The 21,063-nt window shown below is 39.7% G+C and overlaps 1 protein-coding gene across 2 annotated transcripts in view; it reads right to left on the reverse strand.

Moving 5' to 3' along the window:
• Window positions 1–21,063, reverse strand: part of LOC126190784 (spliceosome-associated protein CWC27 homolog) — an 87,600-nt gene that overhangs the window by 44,895 nt on the left and 21,642 nt on the right. For both annotated transcript variants that reach the window (XM_049931325.1, XM_049931326.1), the window contains exons 2-3: window positions 1,135–1,344; window positions 843–1,043 (exon numbers count right to left, since the gene is read on the reverse strand). In XM_049931325.1, the coding sequence (XP_049787282.1) occupies window positions 843–1,043; window positions 1,135–1,344 (411 nt within the window). The remainder of the gene's footprint in view (window positions 1–842; window positions 1,044–1,134; window positions 1,345–21,063) is intronic.

Consider the following 21,063-nt stretch of genomic DNA (forward strand, 5'->3'; position numbering starts at 1 on the left):
TTAGTTGTGGCAGTATAAAGGAACTAACCCATTAGCATAACTGTTAACCTTAATAAAGTTTTTCAAGTGAATGAGACACACAAAGAAACCATTCTTTCTGCAACCAGCAGAAAAGAATCATCTATTACATGTTCAGCACTCGTACTCATATGTTCTTACCTGTTATATGACATTGCCAGCCACTGTTTATGGAAGACAAGTATGGCAGGACTATGAAAATATTTGTGATTCACTACGACAACTGATGAAACTCAGTCTTTCCTTCTCATCCTGTCCAATAAGTCTTCCCTGACCTGAGGCTCTGTGTGACTTTTCTGCACTCTACCCCTTTTCCTAAACCTCACCAATCCTTTTACCTTCATCCCTCTTCCTTCCTCTTTAACACTTTTGCCAGTATAAGGAGCCATTGGCTCTGAAAGCTTGCAGACTGTAATACCTTTTATATATGTGTTCTCCTGCCACCACTTGGTGAGTAGATTTTTTATGTATACAATTACATTAAAATTACGTGTACGTCAGAAATCAAATAGTGAGCCAGTAGTGTTGATGTAGGAAAGCACAGTTGATTACCACCAATACTGACATTTAAATTCTTAAACTGTGCTTCAAAGATGTTGCTTGCAAATACAGAAAACTAATTATAACATCAAGAATAAGCAAAATGTACATGGATGACTGTGTATTGGATAAAGATCTTTAATAAGAAGATGCATCACAAAATATGACACAGGATTCATCAACCCGAAGACATCACAAAAACAAAAGAAATATGGACACAGTCACATACATCTCAATTCTAAAAATTGTGTACAAAATAACACCATTAACTATGAAAACAATACCTCATCTACTAGGGCTTCTTCCAGTTTCAGCATGTTGTAGATCGTTTCACCAGTTACTTTTCCAAAAATGGTATGTTTATTCTGAAGCTCTGGGGCAGCAGCAAAGGTGAAGAAAAATTGAGAACCATTGTCATCTTTACCAGCGTTTGCCATGGCTACCAGACCCCTGCGATTGAATCTTAAACGAGTATGAAATTCATCCTAGAGGAAATAGTTTGCAGTAAGATTACATAAATGCCAAGCAAGAATTACAAGAAAATCAAAAAAGAAGAAAAGGAAAATGACTACATACCTTAAATGGTTGTCCGTATATACTTTCACCACCAGTACCAGTACCTGTTGGATCTCCACCTTGAACTATGAAACCTTTCACCACTCGGTGGAATATAGTATTGTTGTAGTATCCTTCCAAACACAGTTGAATGAAATTTCGACATGCTTTTGGTGTTTCCTTAGACCATAACTCTATATCGATGTCACCAACTGTTGTCTTCAGCAGGACCTAAAAATGTAAAAACGTTGTGGTCATCTACGTTTCATAAAATACAAAATATTTCTAAAACATATATTAAAAAAACTAGGCATGCAGCAATGAGAACATGCGTTCTAAAGAAGAAAGTTCAGATTTAATGCCTCACTGTTAATGAGCTCAGGTAGGACAAGTATGGGAATGGAAATTGTAGATGTCTTTTTCTGGCACTGGCCTTAAGTGTTTAGAGAAAACAAAAAAATTAAATAATTTTGGACAGACCACCTTTTTTCAGAAGGAGAAAAATGTAGCTGCGCTATCACAATCAAAACTGAAACTAAGTTCTAATGTCAGATAGCAACAGGAGGTGACAAAAGGACTGTCTCCACTGACCGTTCCCATCCACTAGTGGATGAACTAAACTTTTATTAACTGACTAACTACAGAGTCGTAGAAGCCATTGGGTTTCTATGGACCATGTTACTGTCTGTTTAGTCAAACTTCATGCAAAAAAGTGTGGGCACAGGAATAAGTGGGTTTTTTTCCCGTGGCCTGAAGACATTGCCTGAATTCTCGCTGTCTGTTGTTGTTGTTGTTGTTGTGGTCTTCAGTCCTGAGACTGGTTTGATGCAGCTCTCCATGCTACTCTATCCTGTGCAAGCTTCTTCATCTCCCAGTATCTACTGCAACCTACATCCTTCTGGATCTGCTTGGTGTAATCATCTCTTGGTCTCCCTCTACGATTTTTACCCTCCACGCTGCTCTCCAATACTAAATTGGTGATCCCTTGATGCCTCAGAATATGCCCTACCAACCAATCCCTTCTTCTAGTCAAGTTGTGCCACAAACTTCTCTTCTCCCCAATCCTATTCAACACCTCATTAGTTATGTGATCTACCCATCTAATCTTCAGCATTCTTCTGCAGCACCACATTTCAAAAGCTTCTATTCTCTTCTTGTCTAAATTATTTATCGTCCACGTTTCACTTCCATACTTGGCTATACTCCATACAAATACTTTCAGAAACAACTTCCTGACACTTAAATCTATACTCGATGTTAACAAATTTCTCTTCTTCAGAAACGCTTTCCTTCCCATTGCCAGTCTACATTTTATAGCCTCTCTACTTCGACCATCATCAGTTATTTTGCTCCCCAAATAGCAAAACTCCTTTACTACTTTAAGTGTCTCATTTCCTAATCTAATACCCTCAACATCACCCGACTTAATTTGACTACATTCCATTATTCTCGTTTTGCTTTTGTTGATGTTCATCTTATATCCTCCCTTCAAGACACTATCCATTCCAAGTCCTTTGCTGTCTCTGACAGAATTACAATGTCATCAGCGAACCTTAAAGTTTTTATCTCTTCTCCATGAATTTTAATACCTACTCAGAATTTTTCTTTTGTTTCCTTCACTGCTTGCTCAATATACAGAGTGAATAACATTGGGGAGAGGCTACAACCCTGTCTCACTCCCTTCCCAACCACAGCTTCCCTTTCATGCCCCTCGACACTTATAACTGCCATCTGGTTTCTGTACAAATTGTAAGTAGCCTTTCTTTTCCTGTATTTGACCCCTCCCACCATTAGAATTTGAAAGAGAGTATTCCAGTCAACATTGTCAAAAGCTTTCTCAAAGTCTACAAATGCTAGAAATGTAGGTTTGGCTTTCCTTAATCTTTCTTCTAAGATAAGTCGTAAGGTCAGTATTGCCTCATGTGTTCCAACACTTCTACGGAATCCAAACTGATCTTCCCCGAGGTTGGCTTCTACCAGTTTTTCTATTTGTCTGTAAAGAATTCGCATTAGTATTTTGCAGCTGTGACTTATTAAACTGATAGTTCGGTAATTTTCACATCTGTCAACACCTGTTTTCTTTGGGATTGGAATTATTATATCCTTCTTGAAGTTTGAGGGTATTTCGCCTGCCTCATACATCTTGCTCACCAGATGGTAGAGTTTTGTCAGGACTGGCTCTCCCAAGGCTGTCAGTAGTTCTAATGGAATATTGTCTACTCCTGTGCCTTGTTCCGACTCAGGTCTATCAGTGCTCTGTCAGACTCTTCGCGCAGTATCACATCTCCCATTTCATTGTCATCTACATCCTCTTCCATTTCCATAATATTGTCCTCAAGTGCATTGCTCTTGTATAGACCCTCTATATACTCCTTCCACCTTTCTGCTTTCCCTTCTTTGCTTAGAACTGGGTTTCCATCTGAGCTCTTGATATTCATACAAGTGGTTCTCTATTATCCAAAGGTCTCTTTAATTTTCCTGTACGTAGTATCTGTCTTACCCCTAGGGAGATAAGCCTCTACATCCTTACATTTACCCTCTAGCCATCCCTGCTTAGCCATTTTGCACTTCCTTTCGATCTCATTTTTGAGACGTTTGTATTCCTTTTTTCCTGCTTCATTTACTGCATTTTTATATTTTCTCCTTTCATCAATTGAATTCAATATTTCTTCTGTTACTCAAGGATTTCTACTAGCCCTCGTCTTTTTACCTAATTGATCCTCTGCTGCCTTCACTACTTCATCCCTCAAAGCTACCAATTCTTCTTCTACTGTATCTCTTTCCCCCATTCCTGCCATTTGTTCCCTTACGCTGTCCCTGAAACTCTGTACAACCTCTGGTTTAGTCAGTTTATCCAGGTCCCATCTCCTTAAATTCCCACCTTTTTGCAGTTTCTTCAGTTTTAATCTACAGTTCATGACCAATAGATTGTCGACAGAAACCACATCTGCCCCTGGAAATGTCTTACAATTTAAAACCTGGTTCCTAAATCTCTGTCTAACCATTATATAATTTATCTGATATCTGTCAGTATCTCCAGGCTTCTTCCATGTATGCAATCTTCTTTTATGTTTCTTAAACCAAGTGTTAGCTATGATTAAGTTGTGCTCTGTGGAAAATTCTACCAGGTGGCTTCCTCTTTCATTTCTTAGCCCCAATCCATATTCACCTACTACGTTTCCTTCTCTACCTTTTCCTACTACAGAATTCCAGTCACCCATGAATATTAAATTTTCGTGTCCCTTCACTATCTGAATAATTTCTTTTATTTCATCATACATTTCTTCAATTTCTTCGTCATCTGCAGAGCTAGTTGGCATATAAACTTGTACTACTGTTGTAGGCGTGGGCTTCGTGTCTATCTTGGCCACAATAATGCATTCACTATGCTGTTTGTAGTAGCTTACCCGCATTCCTATTTTTTTATTCATTATTAAACCTACTCCAGCATTACCCCTATTTGACTTTGTATTTATAACCCTGTATTCGCCTAACCAAAAGTCTTGTTCCTCCTGCCACCGAACTTCACTAATTCCCACTATATCTAACTTTAACCTATCCATTTACCTTTTTTAATTTTCTAACCTACCTGCCCAATTAAGGGATCTGACATTCCACGCTCTGATCCATAGAACTCCTGTTTTCTTTCTCCTGATAACGACGTCCTCTTGAGTAGTTCCCGCCCGGGAATCTGAATGGGGGACTATTTTACCTCTGGAATATTTTACCCAAGAGGACGCCATCACCATTAACCATACAGTAAAGCTGCATGCCCTCGGGAAAAATTACGGCTGTAGTTTCCCCTTGCTTTCAACCACTCGCAGTACCAGCACAGCAAGGCCGTTTTGGTTAGTGTTACAAGGCCAGATCAGTCAATCATCCAGACTGTTGCCCCTGCAACTACTGAAACCATGCATTTGTCTGGCCTCTCAACAGATACCCCTCCGTTGTGGTTGCACCTATGGTACGGCTATCCGTATCGCTGAGGCACACAAGCCTCCCCACCAACGGCAAGGTCCATGGTTCATTGGACCTGAAAAACTGACAATCCTTTAGTGCCAAGCATATTAAAGTCTTCACTTCACAATGGGGTTAACTACAACATTTAGCTTTGATGTTTCACTGTCATTACTAGTCTAGCTTCACATGCAATATCACTGTAAGTCAGTTTCATATTGTTCCAACAAAAATAAGTGACATTCCTGATTTAAACCATTACAAAAGATAATAAATTGTAACTTCATTCAACATCTTTTTACTAGTTGACATGGAACTAGTCAAATATGCACAAAAATATGAAATGTGCCCAACAGCCTAATACAGTTCATAATTACCTTGAATTTGAACTCATCCTTTGACAATTTGTTGGTAAATTCCAAAATAGCCTTCTGAAGAAAACCAACTGGCCACAAAACATATGCTACATGTATTAGGCCAGGGAAAAAGCTGAAGGGACAGAGGTGAGGTGTCTCGCTGTCTATCATTCACAAAATTATTTCACCAGGAGCTTACAGGAACTCGCTCCTGAAATTAGGCCCTCCACCAAACATGCTGCTGACATACCGTATTTACTCGAATCTAAGCCGCACTCGAATCTAAGCCGCACCTGAAAAATGAGACTCGAAATAAAGGAAAAAAAATTTCCCGAATCTAAGCCGCACCTGAAATTTGAGACTCGAAATTCAAGGGGAGAGAAAAGTTTTAGGCCGCACCTCCAAATCGAAACGAAGTTGGTCCATTGTAATATGAGACACAATTTAGGTCGAATGAATGACGATACAGCTACAGTAGTTTGGTTCGCGTCGTAAGCTTAGCAGTTAAGCTTTACCACGTAGCCATTGCTATGTGTCAGGCGCTCCGTCCGTATTTATACGGGCACCCTTCCTTTTTCACGTGCTTCGTCTGGTTTGAATCGATAGCTTATTTTGCTTTAATCTGATAAATGCCGTTTTCTTTGTTATAGGTGTTTGCGTCACTCTTAAGCTGAAAATGCATTACTGCACTGTGTCATGCATTGTTTGTCGCATTCTGATAGTGCGTGTTTACGGCCTGTCGCGGCACGCGGCATGGCTTGCTTTTGTACGCGCTACCGCCGCGTACAATTAAAAAAAAAAAAAAAAAAAAAAAAAAAAAAAAAAAAAAAAAAAAAAAAAAAAAAAAAAGAGAGAGAGAGAGAGAGAGAGAGAGAGAGAGAGAGAGAGAGAGAGGAATCGTCTCATTAGCGAAACAATGGAGAGACTGCTATTTGTTGTTACTTACACTGCTGCTTTCTTTGATAATGATCAACAAGAATCAAATAATAGACTGCGTATGATAGAACATGTTCTGAACGAGAGTTAGGCGAAAATTTTTCTCCGTTTGAAAATCTTTGCGGCCGTTTCTTTATTACATCAAATTCTGCACAGAAATTAGAGTCATCTTAGATTTAAAAATCTAGTCACTTGCCGTGCTTCATTTCTGACTGTAAGAATAATACGAATATAAACATGACACGATACGTATATTCTTCCGCGTTTGCTGTTGTCTCACTCTAGTTTCGTAGTTTATTAGGCAGACAGGATTTAAATGAGATAGCAGCAAACACGAAAGAATACATGGCAAAATATTTATATTCGTATTATTCTTATGGTGAAGAGAATACTGTATGTGATTCATATTTCATCAGGATCCTATTAGCAACCATCTCTTCTCACAGATAGGAAAAAATTCAGAACGTAGAGTTGGTCATATTGACAAACATCCCAAACAGTCTTGCCAGTCAGATTTTCGTAATACACTGAAATGGTGCTACATTCGAAAATGAACAATACGGAATTTGTATTTACTTCGTTGGATAATGTATGAAAATGCAGTGGTCGAAACTCGCGGCGGAGAAAATAAGCTCGCCTTCCACTTGTTTTTTTTTAATTTATTTACTGACGCAGAGGTTTTGGCGCCAGTATTTATCTTTGTGCGTACAACGCATGCCTGCGTAGCGCTACATATATTCGACGGCAGAAGTTAGTTGTGGCGGCACGTACCAACATTTTTCATAACTTCCGCTTGCTTTGCACTCGATTCTAAGCCGCAGGCGGTTTTTTGGATTACGAAAACTGGAAAAAAAGTGCGGCTTAGATTCGAGTAAATACGGTACGTGAATAGCACAACACTTCCCTCCCAAAGAGGTCTCATTCTAGGCATTAGTGTCAATCTCAGAGCCACAGATCAATGCAAGGAGTTTGCATACTGATCACATGACATCTAGGAAATCATATCACTCCTGTCACTTAGCAGTTAGTCAGTCTTTGAGCAACCTGTAATATAGTCAGTTGAGAGAGTACCAGACTTTGAGTCACTACTCTCTGCAGTATGGTTTCATGAACAATCCACCCATATTTGCTCCTCATAAAGCAGTCTACCAACATTGTTACCTTGTGCATAGCAATAGTCAACATTCTGTCACACAGCCCAATGCTAGCAGCTGCAATGCACGGAGCTTACAGTAATGGAGATTAGAGGAGCTACAACTAAGTTATTTGACCAAACAAAAAAACTTTTTTTTTCTTTTTGAGTCATCAGTCTTCTGACTGGTTTGATGTAGTCCCCCATGAATTCCTCTACTGCACCGACTTCTTCATCTCAGAGTAGCACTTACTGGTTTGATGTGGTCCCCCATGAATTCCTCTACTGCACCGACTTCTTCATCTCAGAGTAGCAATTACAACCTATGTCCTCAATTACTTGCTGGATGTATTCCAATTTCTGTCTTCCTCTTCAGTTTTTGCCCTCTTCAGCTCCCTCTAGTTCCAAGGAAGTCATTCCCTGATGCCTTAACAGATGTCCTATCATCCCGTCCCTTATCCTTGTCACTGTTTTCCACATATTGCTTTCCTCTCCAATTCTGCAGAGGACCTCCTCATTCCTTACCTTATCAGTCCACCTAAACATTAGGGAACCTCCACCTTGCTGCACTCGCTGGACAGTGGGTCCCAATTTAGAAGATGATCCCAACTCGACCATCTTCAATTTTGATAAAATTTGTACAGAATGTTCCTGGGGGCCCTACATGAACTTATACAAAGTTTCAGGCTCACCTATAACTTGGTTGAGGTGCTAGAGCCATTTTCGTTACGACCACTTTTACAGAGACCAAAACGTCGTGAAGAAATTGTCAAGTTTGGCATTCCTCTGTTCCTAATGTAAAAGAGCTAGACTCTTGCTTCTGGGTATAGTGGTACAACTTTGTGTGTCTACACACAAATGTTGCAAGTAGAGTTCATAAAGCAATGCATTTGGCATAATCTCAGTTCAAAGTGGGCAACAAATCATGTCGCAAGAAATTTGCCCCATAGTTTAACGAGGAATAAGTATTGGAGAAAGTGCGCTATGGAACCGGTCTTTTGCCAAACTACTGTCTGTCTGGGTGTTTAGTATATCACAAATTTGGGCCTGGCTTGTGTGTTCAATTACTGTGCTACCATCCTGTAAATTTACTAAAAAACATGAATGTATCAAAATATACCAGTGTTCAAAGTCATGTATCTCAAAATGGACACCTACCACATTACATTCATTAACACCATTCAACAGAGCACATTTCATTATATTAGAAAAACTTATTTTCATTTTGGTGTCTCTTTGTGTAAGGTGCAAAAAATTCGCCTAAACTATTGACTTTTTTGGTAATTTGGAAAATCCTTGCGTTGGTCCAGTGTGGCTATGCCACTACCAATCTCAAGACTGGTAACTCCATTGCCAAGGGGCCACGCCCGATGGCCATGCAAGGTCAGCCATGGATGGGTTTATTTACTGCAGTTTCCCAAGACTTTCCCAAGACTGAAAGCAGGTTCCCAAGCTGGAATGCGAATATCTAGCAGGTTTCCAAGTCTGAATGTGGGTATCAAGCAGGTTCCCAAGCCTTTTTTAGGTCTCTCTGTGGTTCCCAAGCTGTAAGACAGAATTCTTCAATTGTTAAATGTATTAAATTTTTTGCTGATGTCCAAAACTATTGCTTCCGGCGAACTGTATTTCCGCCCCATCATTGAAGCAGCTGGGGCTGGTATGACTGTTGCTCTGGGAGCCAGCATATGTCTCTTCTAGTAGGCCAATGAAATGATTGAGCAGCACCATGAGGATGCATGAAATTAATCAAGGCATCTTTTTCTTCACATGAAACTTCACAGATATTTCCTATCCACCATTTTCCCTCATAAATGCAAGCAACATACTGGCCAGGCTGTAGTTCATTTATGGCAACATGTTTAGTAGCAGCTTTAGCATTTTGTTTAACATTTGCTATAAAAGACAATGTATCATTTGATACTCTGTGAATCTTAAGTCACTTTTCACCAATAGGCACAAAATGGTGATGGTCTCTTGTACCAGACACTGTACATCCATCCTCAAAACATTTCTCTCGGTCAATTTTTGCATCTTCAATAATTTCTTTTTAATATAAATAAATTCAATAAATAAATTCAATGCCACGAACATTTTTTTTTTTCAATATTCAAACAGATCAGTTGGTGTTAAGATATGGTTGTCAATTGGGTGTTGAAGGCTAGCTCTTGCTGCTAAACACTTAACTGTGCCCCCAGTTCCTTCACATGGTGATTTCCCATGGCTTGTTCCGAAAAAATTCCATTCTGCAGTAATGCCAAAATCTTTTTCATGATGGCAAAGATTTAGGAAGCTCTTAAAATTTTTGTACTGTGCTGCAGAACCATCGCTAAAATAATGAACATGATTAATTTCTTTAAAAATGCACTTAAGGGATTTGATCAAGTACGTTAAAAACACAGGCACTGCAACTGTGTCATGTCGGAGGCAATCACTGATTATGCAGTAGCTGATACTCTTTAGGTCTTCATTACCTTTGCAGTAAATGACAAATGGATATATTGTAGCTTGACTATTTTCCCAATGGAATCCCTGCTCTGTGTCTTGGACAATAAAAGAGTAATTTTCTGCGAAATCCATTAATATAATCAATTCTCCTGGTTTGAGATCTTCTTTCCTGAACTGCAAATGCTTGCTCTGATGCTAAGCAATGTAGTGGTGAGTAGAAAGGGCCAACAGTTTTGTAACTAATAGTTCAATGAATTCTTCAACTGTCATTCCTCTGGTTTCCAGTGTATCTCTATCAGTGTGAGTCCATTGTTTGAACTGAACTGTATCCTCAGGATCAATATCTGCAAAAGCGCTTTCCAAATATTCATTTAGAGCTTCTGTTCCTGGACATACTTCACAGTGATGAAGCATGCAATGCTTTGTTTCCAAATTACAGACAATTTTGCTCAGTAAAATTTTGTAATCTTCTTTTATTGGGCTATGTGCCAACATTAGCTTCACATTTTGATGCATTGTGCAGACACAAACTGAATGTGAACCAGCTGTGCCTACAGTCAACACACCACTTTAGCCTTAATTCACAAAATTTGGAAAATCCAATTTCTGGTCCATTTTTATTGTGGTACGCAACAAACATTTCTTTTAAGTTGCTCAGTAATAAGCATTTCTGTTTTTGAACCTTTTCTCCGTCAATCCGAACAGTAATACAGTCCTTTTTTCTTGGACAAATCCGACTAAACTCTTCATCATAAAAATGTTGTATGACTCATGCCTTCACATCCTCAGAAATCTTTTTCCCACATTTACCTTTGGGCTGTGCCAATATTCCCTGTTCAGCTTTTAACTTTCTAGCCTTCCTTACCATTCTTTCTGAAACACAAAATTCTTCCATAATCTTTTTGATAGACCAGCTTTGGGAAACTAAGGTCAAAATTTGAATTTTCTCATTATTATTTGATATATGTAATTTTTCTTTCAATTCTTGGATCAGCTCAATGTAATCTGAACAAGTCAAGCATTGCTTGCTTGTGGATGGTTGCTCCAATTCATTGGGATCAAGTCCTCCCACTTTTGCAATTTTCTTAATAATTGCACCTTCAACTTGATGTATTTTGTGCTTTGCATATCCTTTTGTATCTCTTGCACCAATTCGCTGAAATTTTAATGGTGATATTCCAACAGATGTTAAGCTTGTATTCAAATTGTGACCAACATTAGTCTCATCATCTTCATCTGACTGAACTGTAATGTCCATTTGTGAATATTTCAGTGAATCAAATTCTTTTCTACAGGAAGAGCACATTTTTTGGCCTGGAATAATATCACACATAGTTAACCTTTATAGTAGGTCAGCTGTTTCTATGTTGATTGAGCGCAAGCTTTTTCGTGCAGTGTGGTTTTTCTTGCAGAATTGGTTGCATCATAATCTTTGAAAAAATTCAAATCTTTTTAGGAGTAAAGCTTCATGATGGAAGCATAGTTGAGTGTTTTCAGTAGAGTGTAAACCACTCCGCCTAGTAAGTAATTCTTGTTCTGCTAAGGAAAGTTGCTTTACAGCTTTCAGTCCTTTTAAGGCACTGTATATCGGTAAATGGCATGGGGAATCAGTATTTCCAAAACTGCATACATTAATTTGATCTTGTTCTTCCATTTTAGGACAAATTGATATGCTTCAGATACTAAAATCAAATTGTCGAGTCCTAAATAAAGAAAATAAATAAAATTAATAAGTATTCAGCTCCCCAAAAATTATGTAGCAGTCTCCAGTACAGTTAAATGAATAAATTTAGCAATGAACCGGTCACAAACAGGTTTAAAATCACCGAATAAACAGCAAAATGAATATTTAAACAATGAAGACATAATCAACAAAATTCCAAATTTTAGGCGACATTTTTGCACCTTACCCAAAGAGCCACCAAAATGAAAATAAGTTTTTCTAATAGAATGAAACGTGCTCTGTTGAATGGTGTTAATGAATTTAATTTGGTAGGTGTCCATTTTGAGATACATAACTTTGAACATGGACATATTTTGATACATTCATGTTTTTTAGCAAATTTACAGGATGGTAGCACAGTAGTTAAACACACATGCCAGGCCAAAATTTGTGATATACTAAACACCCAGGCAGACAGTAGTCTGGCAAAAGACCAGGTCCATAGCACACTTTCTCCACAACTTATGCCTCATTAAACTATGGGGCAAATTTCTCGCGACATGATTTGTTGCCCACTTTGAACTGAGATTAAGCCAAATGCAGTGCTTTCTGAACTCTAATAGCAACATTTGTGTGTAGATCACACGAAGTTGTACCACTATACCCAGAAGCAAGAGTCTAGCTCTTTCACATTAGGAACAGTGGAATGCCAAACTTGACAATTTCTTCACGACTTTTCGTTCTCTGTAGAAATGGTCTTCACGAAAATGGCTCTAGCACCTCAACCAAGTTACAAGTGAGCCTGAAACTTTGTATAAGTTCATGTAGGGCCCTCAGGTACATCCTGTACAACTTTCATAAAACTGAAGATGGTTGAGCTGGGAGCCGTAGGACACTTCACATGGAATGACCTTAAGGCATTCAGCCTGACCGAGTCACCTCCAAACACGTGTCCAACAACTGTCTGGTTGAAGGCATATGCGACGCTCATTGGTGAAGAGAATGTATTGCCAATCCTGAGCGGTCGATTTGGCATGTTGTTGGGCCCATCTGTACCACACTGCATGGTGTCGTGGTTGCAAAGATGGACCTCGCCATGGACGTTGGGAGTGAAGCTGCCCATCATGCAGCCTATTGCACAGTTTGACTCGTAACATGATGTCCTGTGGTTGCACGAAAAGCATTATTCAACATGGAGCGATGCTGTCAGGGTTTCTCCGAGCCATAATCCGTAGGTAGCGGTCATCCACTGCAGTAGTAGCCCTTTGGTGGCCAGAATGAGGAATGTCATCAACAGTTCCTGTCTCTCTGTATCTCCTCCATGTCTGAACAACATCGCTTTAGTTAACTCCGAGATGCCTGGACACTTTCCTTGTTGAGAGACCAAAGTAACAATGTGGATGCGATCGAACCGCAGTACTGACCATCTACACATGGTTGAACTACAGACATTACGAGCCGTGTACTCCCTTCCTGGTGGAATTACTGGAACTGATCAGCTGTCAGACCCCCCTCATCTAATAGGCACTGCTCATGCACGGTTGTTTACATCTTTGGGCGGGTTTAGTAGCATCTCTGAATGATAAAAAGTTCATGTAGGGCCCTCAGGTACATCCTGTACAAATTTCATAAAACTGAAGATGGTTGAGCTGGGAGCCCTAGGACACTTCACGTGGAATGACCTTAAGGCGTTCAGCCTGACCGAGTCACCTCCAAACACGTGTCCGACAACTTTCTGGTTGAAGGCATATGCGACAATCATTGGTGAAGAGAATGCGATGCCAATCCTGAGCGGTCAATTTGGCATGTTGTTGGGCCCATCTGTACCACAGTTGCAAAGATGGACCTCGTCATGGACGTTGGGAGTGAAGTTGCCCATCATGCAGCTTATTGCACACAGTTTGACTCATAACATGATGTCCTGTGGTTGCACGAAAAGCATTATTCAACATGGAGTGAGGCTGTCATGGTTCCTCCGAGCCATAATCCGTAGGTAGCGGTCATCCACTGCAGTAGTAGCCCTTTGGCGGCCAGAACGAGGCATGTCATCGACAGTTCCTGCCTCTCTGTATCTCCTCCATGTCTGAACAACATCGCTCCGAGATGCCTGGACACTTTCCTTGTTGAGAGCCCAAAGTAACAACGCGGATGCGATCAAATTGTGGTATTGACCGTCTACACATGGTTGAACTATAGACATTATGAGCCATGTACCTCCTTCCTGGTGGAATGACTGGAACTGATTGGCTGTCAGACCCCCCTCCATCTGACAGGCACTGCCCATGCATGGTTGTTTACATCTTTGGGCGGGTCTAGTAACATCTTTGAATGGTAAAAAGGACTGTCTCTGTGATACAATATCCACAGTCAACATCTATCTTCAGGAGTTCTAGGAACCGGGGTGATGCAAATTTTTTTTGGTGTGTGTACTATTGCATACAAGGTAACATGTGAGGACGTCATGATGTCCATGATGTATTGCCATACTGTCAGCGTTCCCTCAATCACTGCCAGCTGTGACCTGAAGACACGCCTGAAGCCTCCTCACATGATGACACCAGGTATAACAGTATTGTGCCTGACACAGATCTAGCAAGAATGGAACCTCTCCCCAGATCACTGATATAATTGCCAACAATGGTCTTCCAAGGTAGTGCGGAACTACGATTCAATCACTGAACACAATGTGATGCCATTATTGGCAGTTTTTGCTTCTCAGTTATCACAGCACTCCAAATGTAGTTGTATGTATTGTAGTATTAACAACAGCCTAAACATGGACAGTAATTTCCTTGTCCGCATGCTGCTAGTCTCTGACCAATGGTGTTGGATGACACTGACTATTGCAAGGAGTCCATTAGTTATTCTTAGATGGCAGGTACAGACATTAAAGGGGTTACTAAGTGCTTGGTGCACAAGACGGCAATCCTCCCTTGTGGTGGTCACATGTGGTCAACCGAAACCTTGACAACGAGTATGTCTGCCCTCATGTTCCCATGCAGTCCAGCATTGGCCCAATGTCACAGTCAAATGTCCCTAAATCTGGATCTTGAAGGATTCAACCAGCCATCCAAATGGAGACCTGCAATGAGACTTCTTCCCAAGCTCCTCAGGTACTAATAATCCTGTCTCACATGAATGTGCAACATCTTCGTGTCCTCCACATTGATCACTCAACATACGCATTTTTCATGCCTCTCATGTACACTACCAGGCCAGGTAACAAAACTAAACAAAAACAACATTAATGTACTGTGGTAGCTGGTCTACCACTCTCAGAGAATTGCAACTATAATCTTTTATGTTCCTGTTGATGGCATGTACATAAACAAAGTTACATTGAGATTTGACAATGTCTTCCGGGTGCTCTAGTTTTTTTATTAGGCAGTGTCGATTTGTTTTTTGGAAATCTGATGGTGAGTCTTCTGTTTCATACATTTCCATGTACCAAATAACCTTTTTGTTGTTTCACCTTCTACTACTTTTTGTAGGCACAAAGATAAATGTCAACTCAAGCTAACAAGTTTAAGTTAAAATCATTTACCGGTAGTGCTTTGTCAAATTCTGATCATGTTACTGGTTCATTTTTGCATCAACCCATTTCTCTTCCTCTACCATATTTTGGAACAGTTTTTCTTCATTATCTTGAGCTTTGACCTAATTCTGCTAACTAAGTGGCATTTCTTGTGGAGTTAAAACAGTTTTCACATCAATGCATTTTCGCTTAACATCTTTACTTTTGGTTATCCAAATTTACCTTCATCCTTTTTACAAACAACAGTAATTTTTTCTATGGCCACCAATCTTTCACTTTAACAAAGTTGTTTATCCATTCTCAATTTGTTTCTTTGCACCTCCATTATCATTATCATCATCTTCGTCTTTGTTTCATAGATTAGACGTTAAGCCTGTTCTATTTTCACAGACTGTTCTTCTCCATTCTCAATTTGCTTTTTTGTGTCTCCCCCATCGTCATCATCATCATCATCTTTATCATCATCATCATCATCATCATCATCATCATCTTTTCCACTACAACTACTTTGTTTCAGGATCAGACTCAAAACTCGTTCTGTTTTCACAGATTGTCTGCCACTTTCCTCTGTTTGCTGGCTTAAACTAATGCTAACTGGGAATTGATGTGTCCATCTTCTGCATCTCTTTATACATAAACTGTGGTAGCTTGTGATATGTACTTTTTCACTACTGAACTGGTGTTCCTTTCAGCTCCTGTCACACTAGTTTTTTTTCTTATGTGGTCTGCTCTTGAGAAGATCTGAGAAAGGTAGCACTGTGATTAAGACGCAGGATTCTGTAAGTGGCTGTAAAGTTACTGTCCAGATATTCATGGATGATGCAAGAACAGAAACTGCGGGTAGCAAAACAAAAGTAGAAATACTACAAACCATTTTTAAATGTTTCTTTACAAAGGAAAATCCAGAATCACTGCCCCAGTTTAACTCTCGTACCACTTCATAGATGAGTGATATAGATTTTAGTGTCATCGGTGTTAAGAAACAACTGAAATCTCTTAAAATGAAAAATGTTCCAGGGCCTCATGGAATCCCTCATTTAATATTAATATACCATAGTTCCCTTGGGCTAAATAAGTGGGCCTTTCAGTTGGAAGAAGGCACTGGTCACACCACAAAGGTGATCCACAAAACTACTATGTTAATATATTTGACAATTATTTGTTGTAGATTCTTAAAACATATTCTGAGCTGAAACATAATGAGGTAATTTGAACAGAATTACATCCACCATAGTGGCCAGCATGGATTCTAAAAACATCGATGATGCAAACGCCAACTCATGGCTTTTTCACATGACATCCAGAAAGCCGTGGATCAAGACAGTCAGGTAGATGCAGTATTTCTTGACATCCAAAAAGCATTTGACACAGTAGCACATCAACAAACTAAGGTAAGATCATATGTGGCATCAAACAAATTTGTGTTTGGACTGAGAGATTCTTGGTACACAGGTCACTGCATGTTCCAGTATTAGGTGGAGATTTCAACTTACCAGCTGTAAACTGGAGACTATAGTTATTACGGCAGATAGTACGGACAGGGAATCACATAAAATTGTTCTCCTGGTCACCAACAGGCCTGATCTTTCCAGCTCATTTAACACAGAACAGGGAATTGGTGATCATAAGGCTGGTACAGCATCACTGAATACAACTGTAAATAAGAATATCGTCACAAGCTGTACAGCATCCAGTTTGGTGTAGAGGTTACAGTAACTTGCTGGTGTGCTGCAGCTCATCAATCCAAATCCACCAGCAGTTGCTTGTTATTTGGTATTTATCTTTTCTGGAAGGGTCTCAAAATTTCTTATATTTGTAATGTTTAAATATTCTGGAATACTCAATGTTTGTATAAATAGCAGCACTCTCTGTTCGGGAGTTCAGGTCTTTTCTGGCTGTATGTTAGTGTTTGTAATGAATATCCTTTCAGTGCTAAGTGTTTTATATCACTGATGACCCTACTTTTGGTTTTGTACTTGATTCTGGTTTTCGGGTTTGTACTTGATTCTAGTTACAACAGGACAATGTTTGGTGGAAACTCCAGGTACTTCAAAATATATATATCACCGTGGCTCTACTTAGGCAATACAAATGCCGTCACCTACAAGGGCTGAAACTAGAATATATAGCAGTACATTGTTCTCATGCTGTATATATCTTCAGAAGACCAATGGAATCCAAAACAGGAGGAAGCATCACTGGATGTCAGGCATCCATCAGTGTTTTCTGGAGATGCTGGTCAGGACCTAACAAAATGGCTGGAAAGATTCTACCCAAGCCATCAGATACAATAGGTGCGATGCCATTATGTATTTGGAAAATTTGTACTTTTAGTTGGCCAGCAACACCCAGTAGTGGTTTGAGAACAATGAAGAGATGCTCAATTCCTGGGATAAATTCCAGGCTGATTGAAGAAAATGTTTGGCAACAACCAGCAGCAAGTCTGTTTAGCAAAAGAACACAGCCCAACATCATGGGCCAATGAAACAGTCCTACGTACACAAGTGGTTTTGGCCCTATGCCACATTGTGAATTTGAGTGTGACAGAAACTGACAAAAGCTCTCACTTGTGACAAAAGTTCTCACTTGACGAAATAAGCGAGACCCCATACGTCGAAAGGCAGTAGAAAATGTTGAAGAAGAGGTGTGTCAATCTTCAGCACCAGTCTCCATCACTATTTGAACACACAAGGAAGAACAGACTCAGCCAACTTGGACTTATGCCGCAGATGTCAAATTACAATATAGCACCTGACCAACAGAGTGCAACCAACTTCTCCAAATATAGTGCCCCACAAGAAGAACAGACATTTGGAGGACTGTAGTCAACACACCAGTGATTCCACTGTGGATGCCCTGGACATACTGATGCTACCACAGAAAGATGAGCTTTTGATTCCAGATGTGAACTGTTATAACAGATCTTTTCATGCTAGTCACTGCAAGTGATTATAGTCAACTTGAGGGATGAAGCTCATCACTGTACCCTGGAAGAAGTTGTTTCCCAACATGGTGTAGTCATTCCCCCATGGTATACAGAAGTACCAGCCACTTGCCTAGCCACTGAATTAATGAAAACTAAGTAAGGTAATCAGCAATGGAGATAAGGCCACCACAGATAAAAATCTTTCATGGATCACAATCATCAATATGTCAGGACATCGACGTCATCATCGATGGTCAACCAGTCTGGGTGCTAGCTGACAGCGTGGCTTCCTTTCCTGTACTGTTGAGTGCTTATCACAGCCAGCTAAAGAAAACTATGTTCTGTGATATGGAAGTAATTGTGCTGAAAGTCGTAAATGGGAAATTTGTCCAGCTGACAGGAATGTGTATTGCAAGAATAACTACCAATGACGAAACACAGCATGTAGTGTTCCCGTTGTATTTCAAAGTTTAGATGTACTTCAAGTGGTAAAGACTAAATATTATTCTGCTTTTCTTCAGTTTCTTACTTGACTTTAATGGTAGACACGGCAATCTCAGACTTCTTCACCTGCTTGCACAAATTATGCTGGAAGGCAATGATATAGAACAATTTCTACTTTTCTTCAATAACTGCACTGATACTTTTCATAGATATCTTCCACATATTCTTTTAAACCATTTACAGGGTTCATCACACAAGAAAATACTTCAGTCTTCATAGTCAGGTCAGAAACACTACTTACAAACTCAGAATTGAGAATGAGAACTGACAGTTCAGAATGAAAGATTAACTCATTTATCTTATAGGGATTGTATCCATGGTTCTCTTCGGGCATTTATTCTTGGGATGATACACTACTCCAACTTAGGCTGGCGATTCAAGAAGGAATATACATCACGACCCCACAGATACTTCCTTCACAAAGTTACTGTGGTCACCGTCTCATCCTAAAGACATGCTTTGTCCCTTGGCTTGGTTCTCTACATGCAAATAATTTAATCCACATAATAGTTGTGTTTTCATAAACAATACTTCATTTGTGTTTTCATAAACAATACTTCATTTTATAATTTTTTCATTTGCGATTTTCATTTGTTGCTAAGGCATACAAATGGATACACATCAATCTTCCGGAGCAATTTGTAACACGGCTAGCCCTTTGACTTTGTTGTTCTATCAAAATGTAGTCATAATGTTATTCTCGGATGTGACTGCTTGTGAAAATCACAAGCAGTCATAGAATATGGAAGATCAGAGCTCCAGACTGATGAATCTAACTCAACATGCACATGTTAACAATGATTGCTCTGGGTAGTTGCTTGCCATTGGAGACACTATTATCTTGCTGTCATCAACAAGACCAGTTCCAGTCATCAATCTAGATGCTCAAGTAAACTGTGAAGCTTTTGTCAATTACAAAAAGTATCTTAGGCTCACAAAAGATATTTACATGTTGGCAACAATCATAAGCAACAGGTGGTCAAGAAGAACTTTGGATTACTAATTGTCATGAGAAGCGACGACTCATCCCTAAAGGTATGTGCACAGGGACAGTCAAACCAGTCCAGGAAGGGCAGCTCAGTGTCACTGATGAAGAATCCTGCTCATACCACTACAGACAGTGCAGGGGAAGAACCTACTATTGAACTGCCAATAGAATCCGGCCTGATCGGAGAATGTTGGTGAGTGTCAGACATTCTGCGGCAATTTTTGAATGCTTTCAAAGTCGGAACAGGGAAAAGACAGACCAAGGAGACCATAGTAAAACACCATATAAAAACTGGGGAAATCCACAAATTAGCCAGCACTTATATAGGGGTTCACTGGCTGCAATGGGGAAGACTGCACTGTAGTTGCTCCTTTAAATTCTCCATGTATGTCAAAATAAGAGTACTGAAATGAGTGACCAGGCAATAGAAAAGCAACTGAAATTGCTCAATAGAGACACCAATATGATTATTATTAGCATATATGAAAGAACTTGCCCCTCTTGCAGAAGCAGTGTACTGTATGTCACTGAAGGAAGCAACAGTTCCTAATACTTGAAAAAAAAAATTGCAGATCATTCTAGTTTCCAAGAATAGTTGTTAAATTAGTGCACAAAACTGAGTTCCAAAAAAGCTCATTCTGTTTGTTTATGAGGTTCAGAAAGGAGTAGGTACAGACATGCAGGTAGGTGCCATGTTCCTTGACTTCTGGACGGTATCTGATACAGTTCTACACTGCTACCTAATGAACAAAATGTGACCGTACAGAATATCAGACCAGTTGTGTGGCAGAGCTCAAGAGTTTCTAGCAAATGGAACAAGCATGTGATTCTCAATGGAGAGATATCTTCAGACATAAAAGTAATTGTGTGTATACTTCAAGGGAGTGTAACAGGGTCATCACTTTTCACAAGATATTTAAGCAACCCAGTGGATAAAGCAGGCAGTTCCAAAAGGATTTTCACAGGTGATGCTGTTGTATACAGAGGAGTTGCAAAGCTACAAAATTATAGCAAAATGCAGGTAGACCTGCAGAGGTGTGATGCTTGGTGCAGGAACTGGCAATTACCTGTCAAACAAATGTAACATATGAGGATTGTCCATAAAATAAAGGTCCCATTTATTTTTCACAATGAAAAACATTTTATTGGCACTGAATAACACGTGAGGAAAGCTTAGACTTGTACCTATTTTTTGACATAATCACCACTGAGATCAATGCATTTTTGCATGTTGTGTACCATCTTCTGTATGCCCACATTGTAGACCTCTTCCGCCATGCCACAAAGGTAGCTTGAAACTTTTTTCCTTTAGCTCCTCTCTGGTTTTGAGATATTTCCCATCCAGGTGTTTCATCAGTTCACGGATGAGATGCAAGTCACTTGGGGCTATGCCTGGGCTGTAGGGTATGTGTGTGTGTGACAGTCTCCCATCCAAATTTGTTGATGAGGTTGGTTGTGATGTAGGCGATGTGCAGACGAGTGTTGTCCTGATGGAAATGTACTCCCTT

Source organism: Schistocerca cancellata, chromosome 6 (genome assembly GCF_023864275.1).
Source record: "Schistocerca cancellata isolate TAMUIC-IGC-003103 chromosome 6, iqSchCanc2.1, whole genome shotgun sequence".
Classification (NCBI taxonomy): domain Eukaryota; kingdom Metazoa; phylum Arthropoda; class Insecta; order Orthoptera; family Acrididae; genus Schistocerca; species Schistocerca cancellata.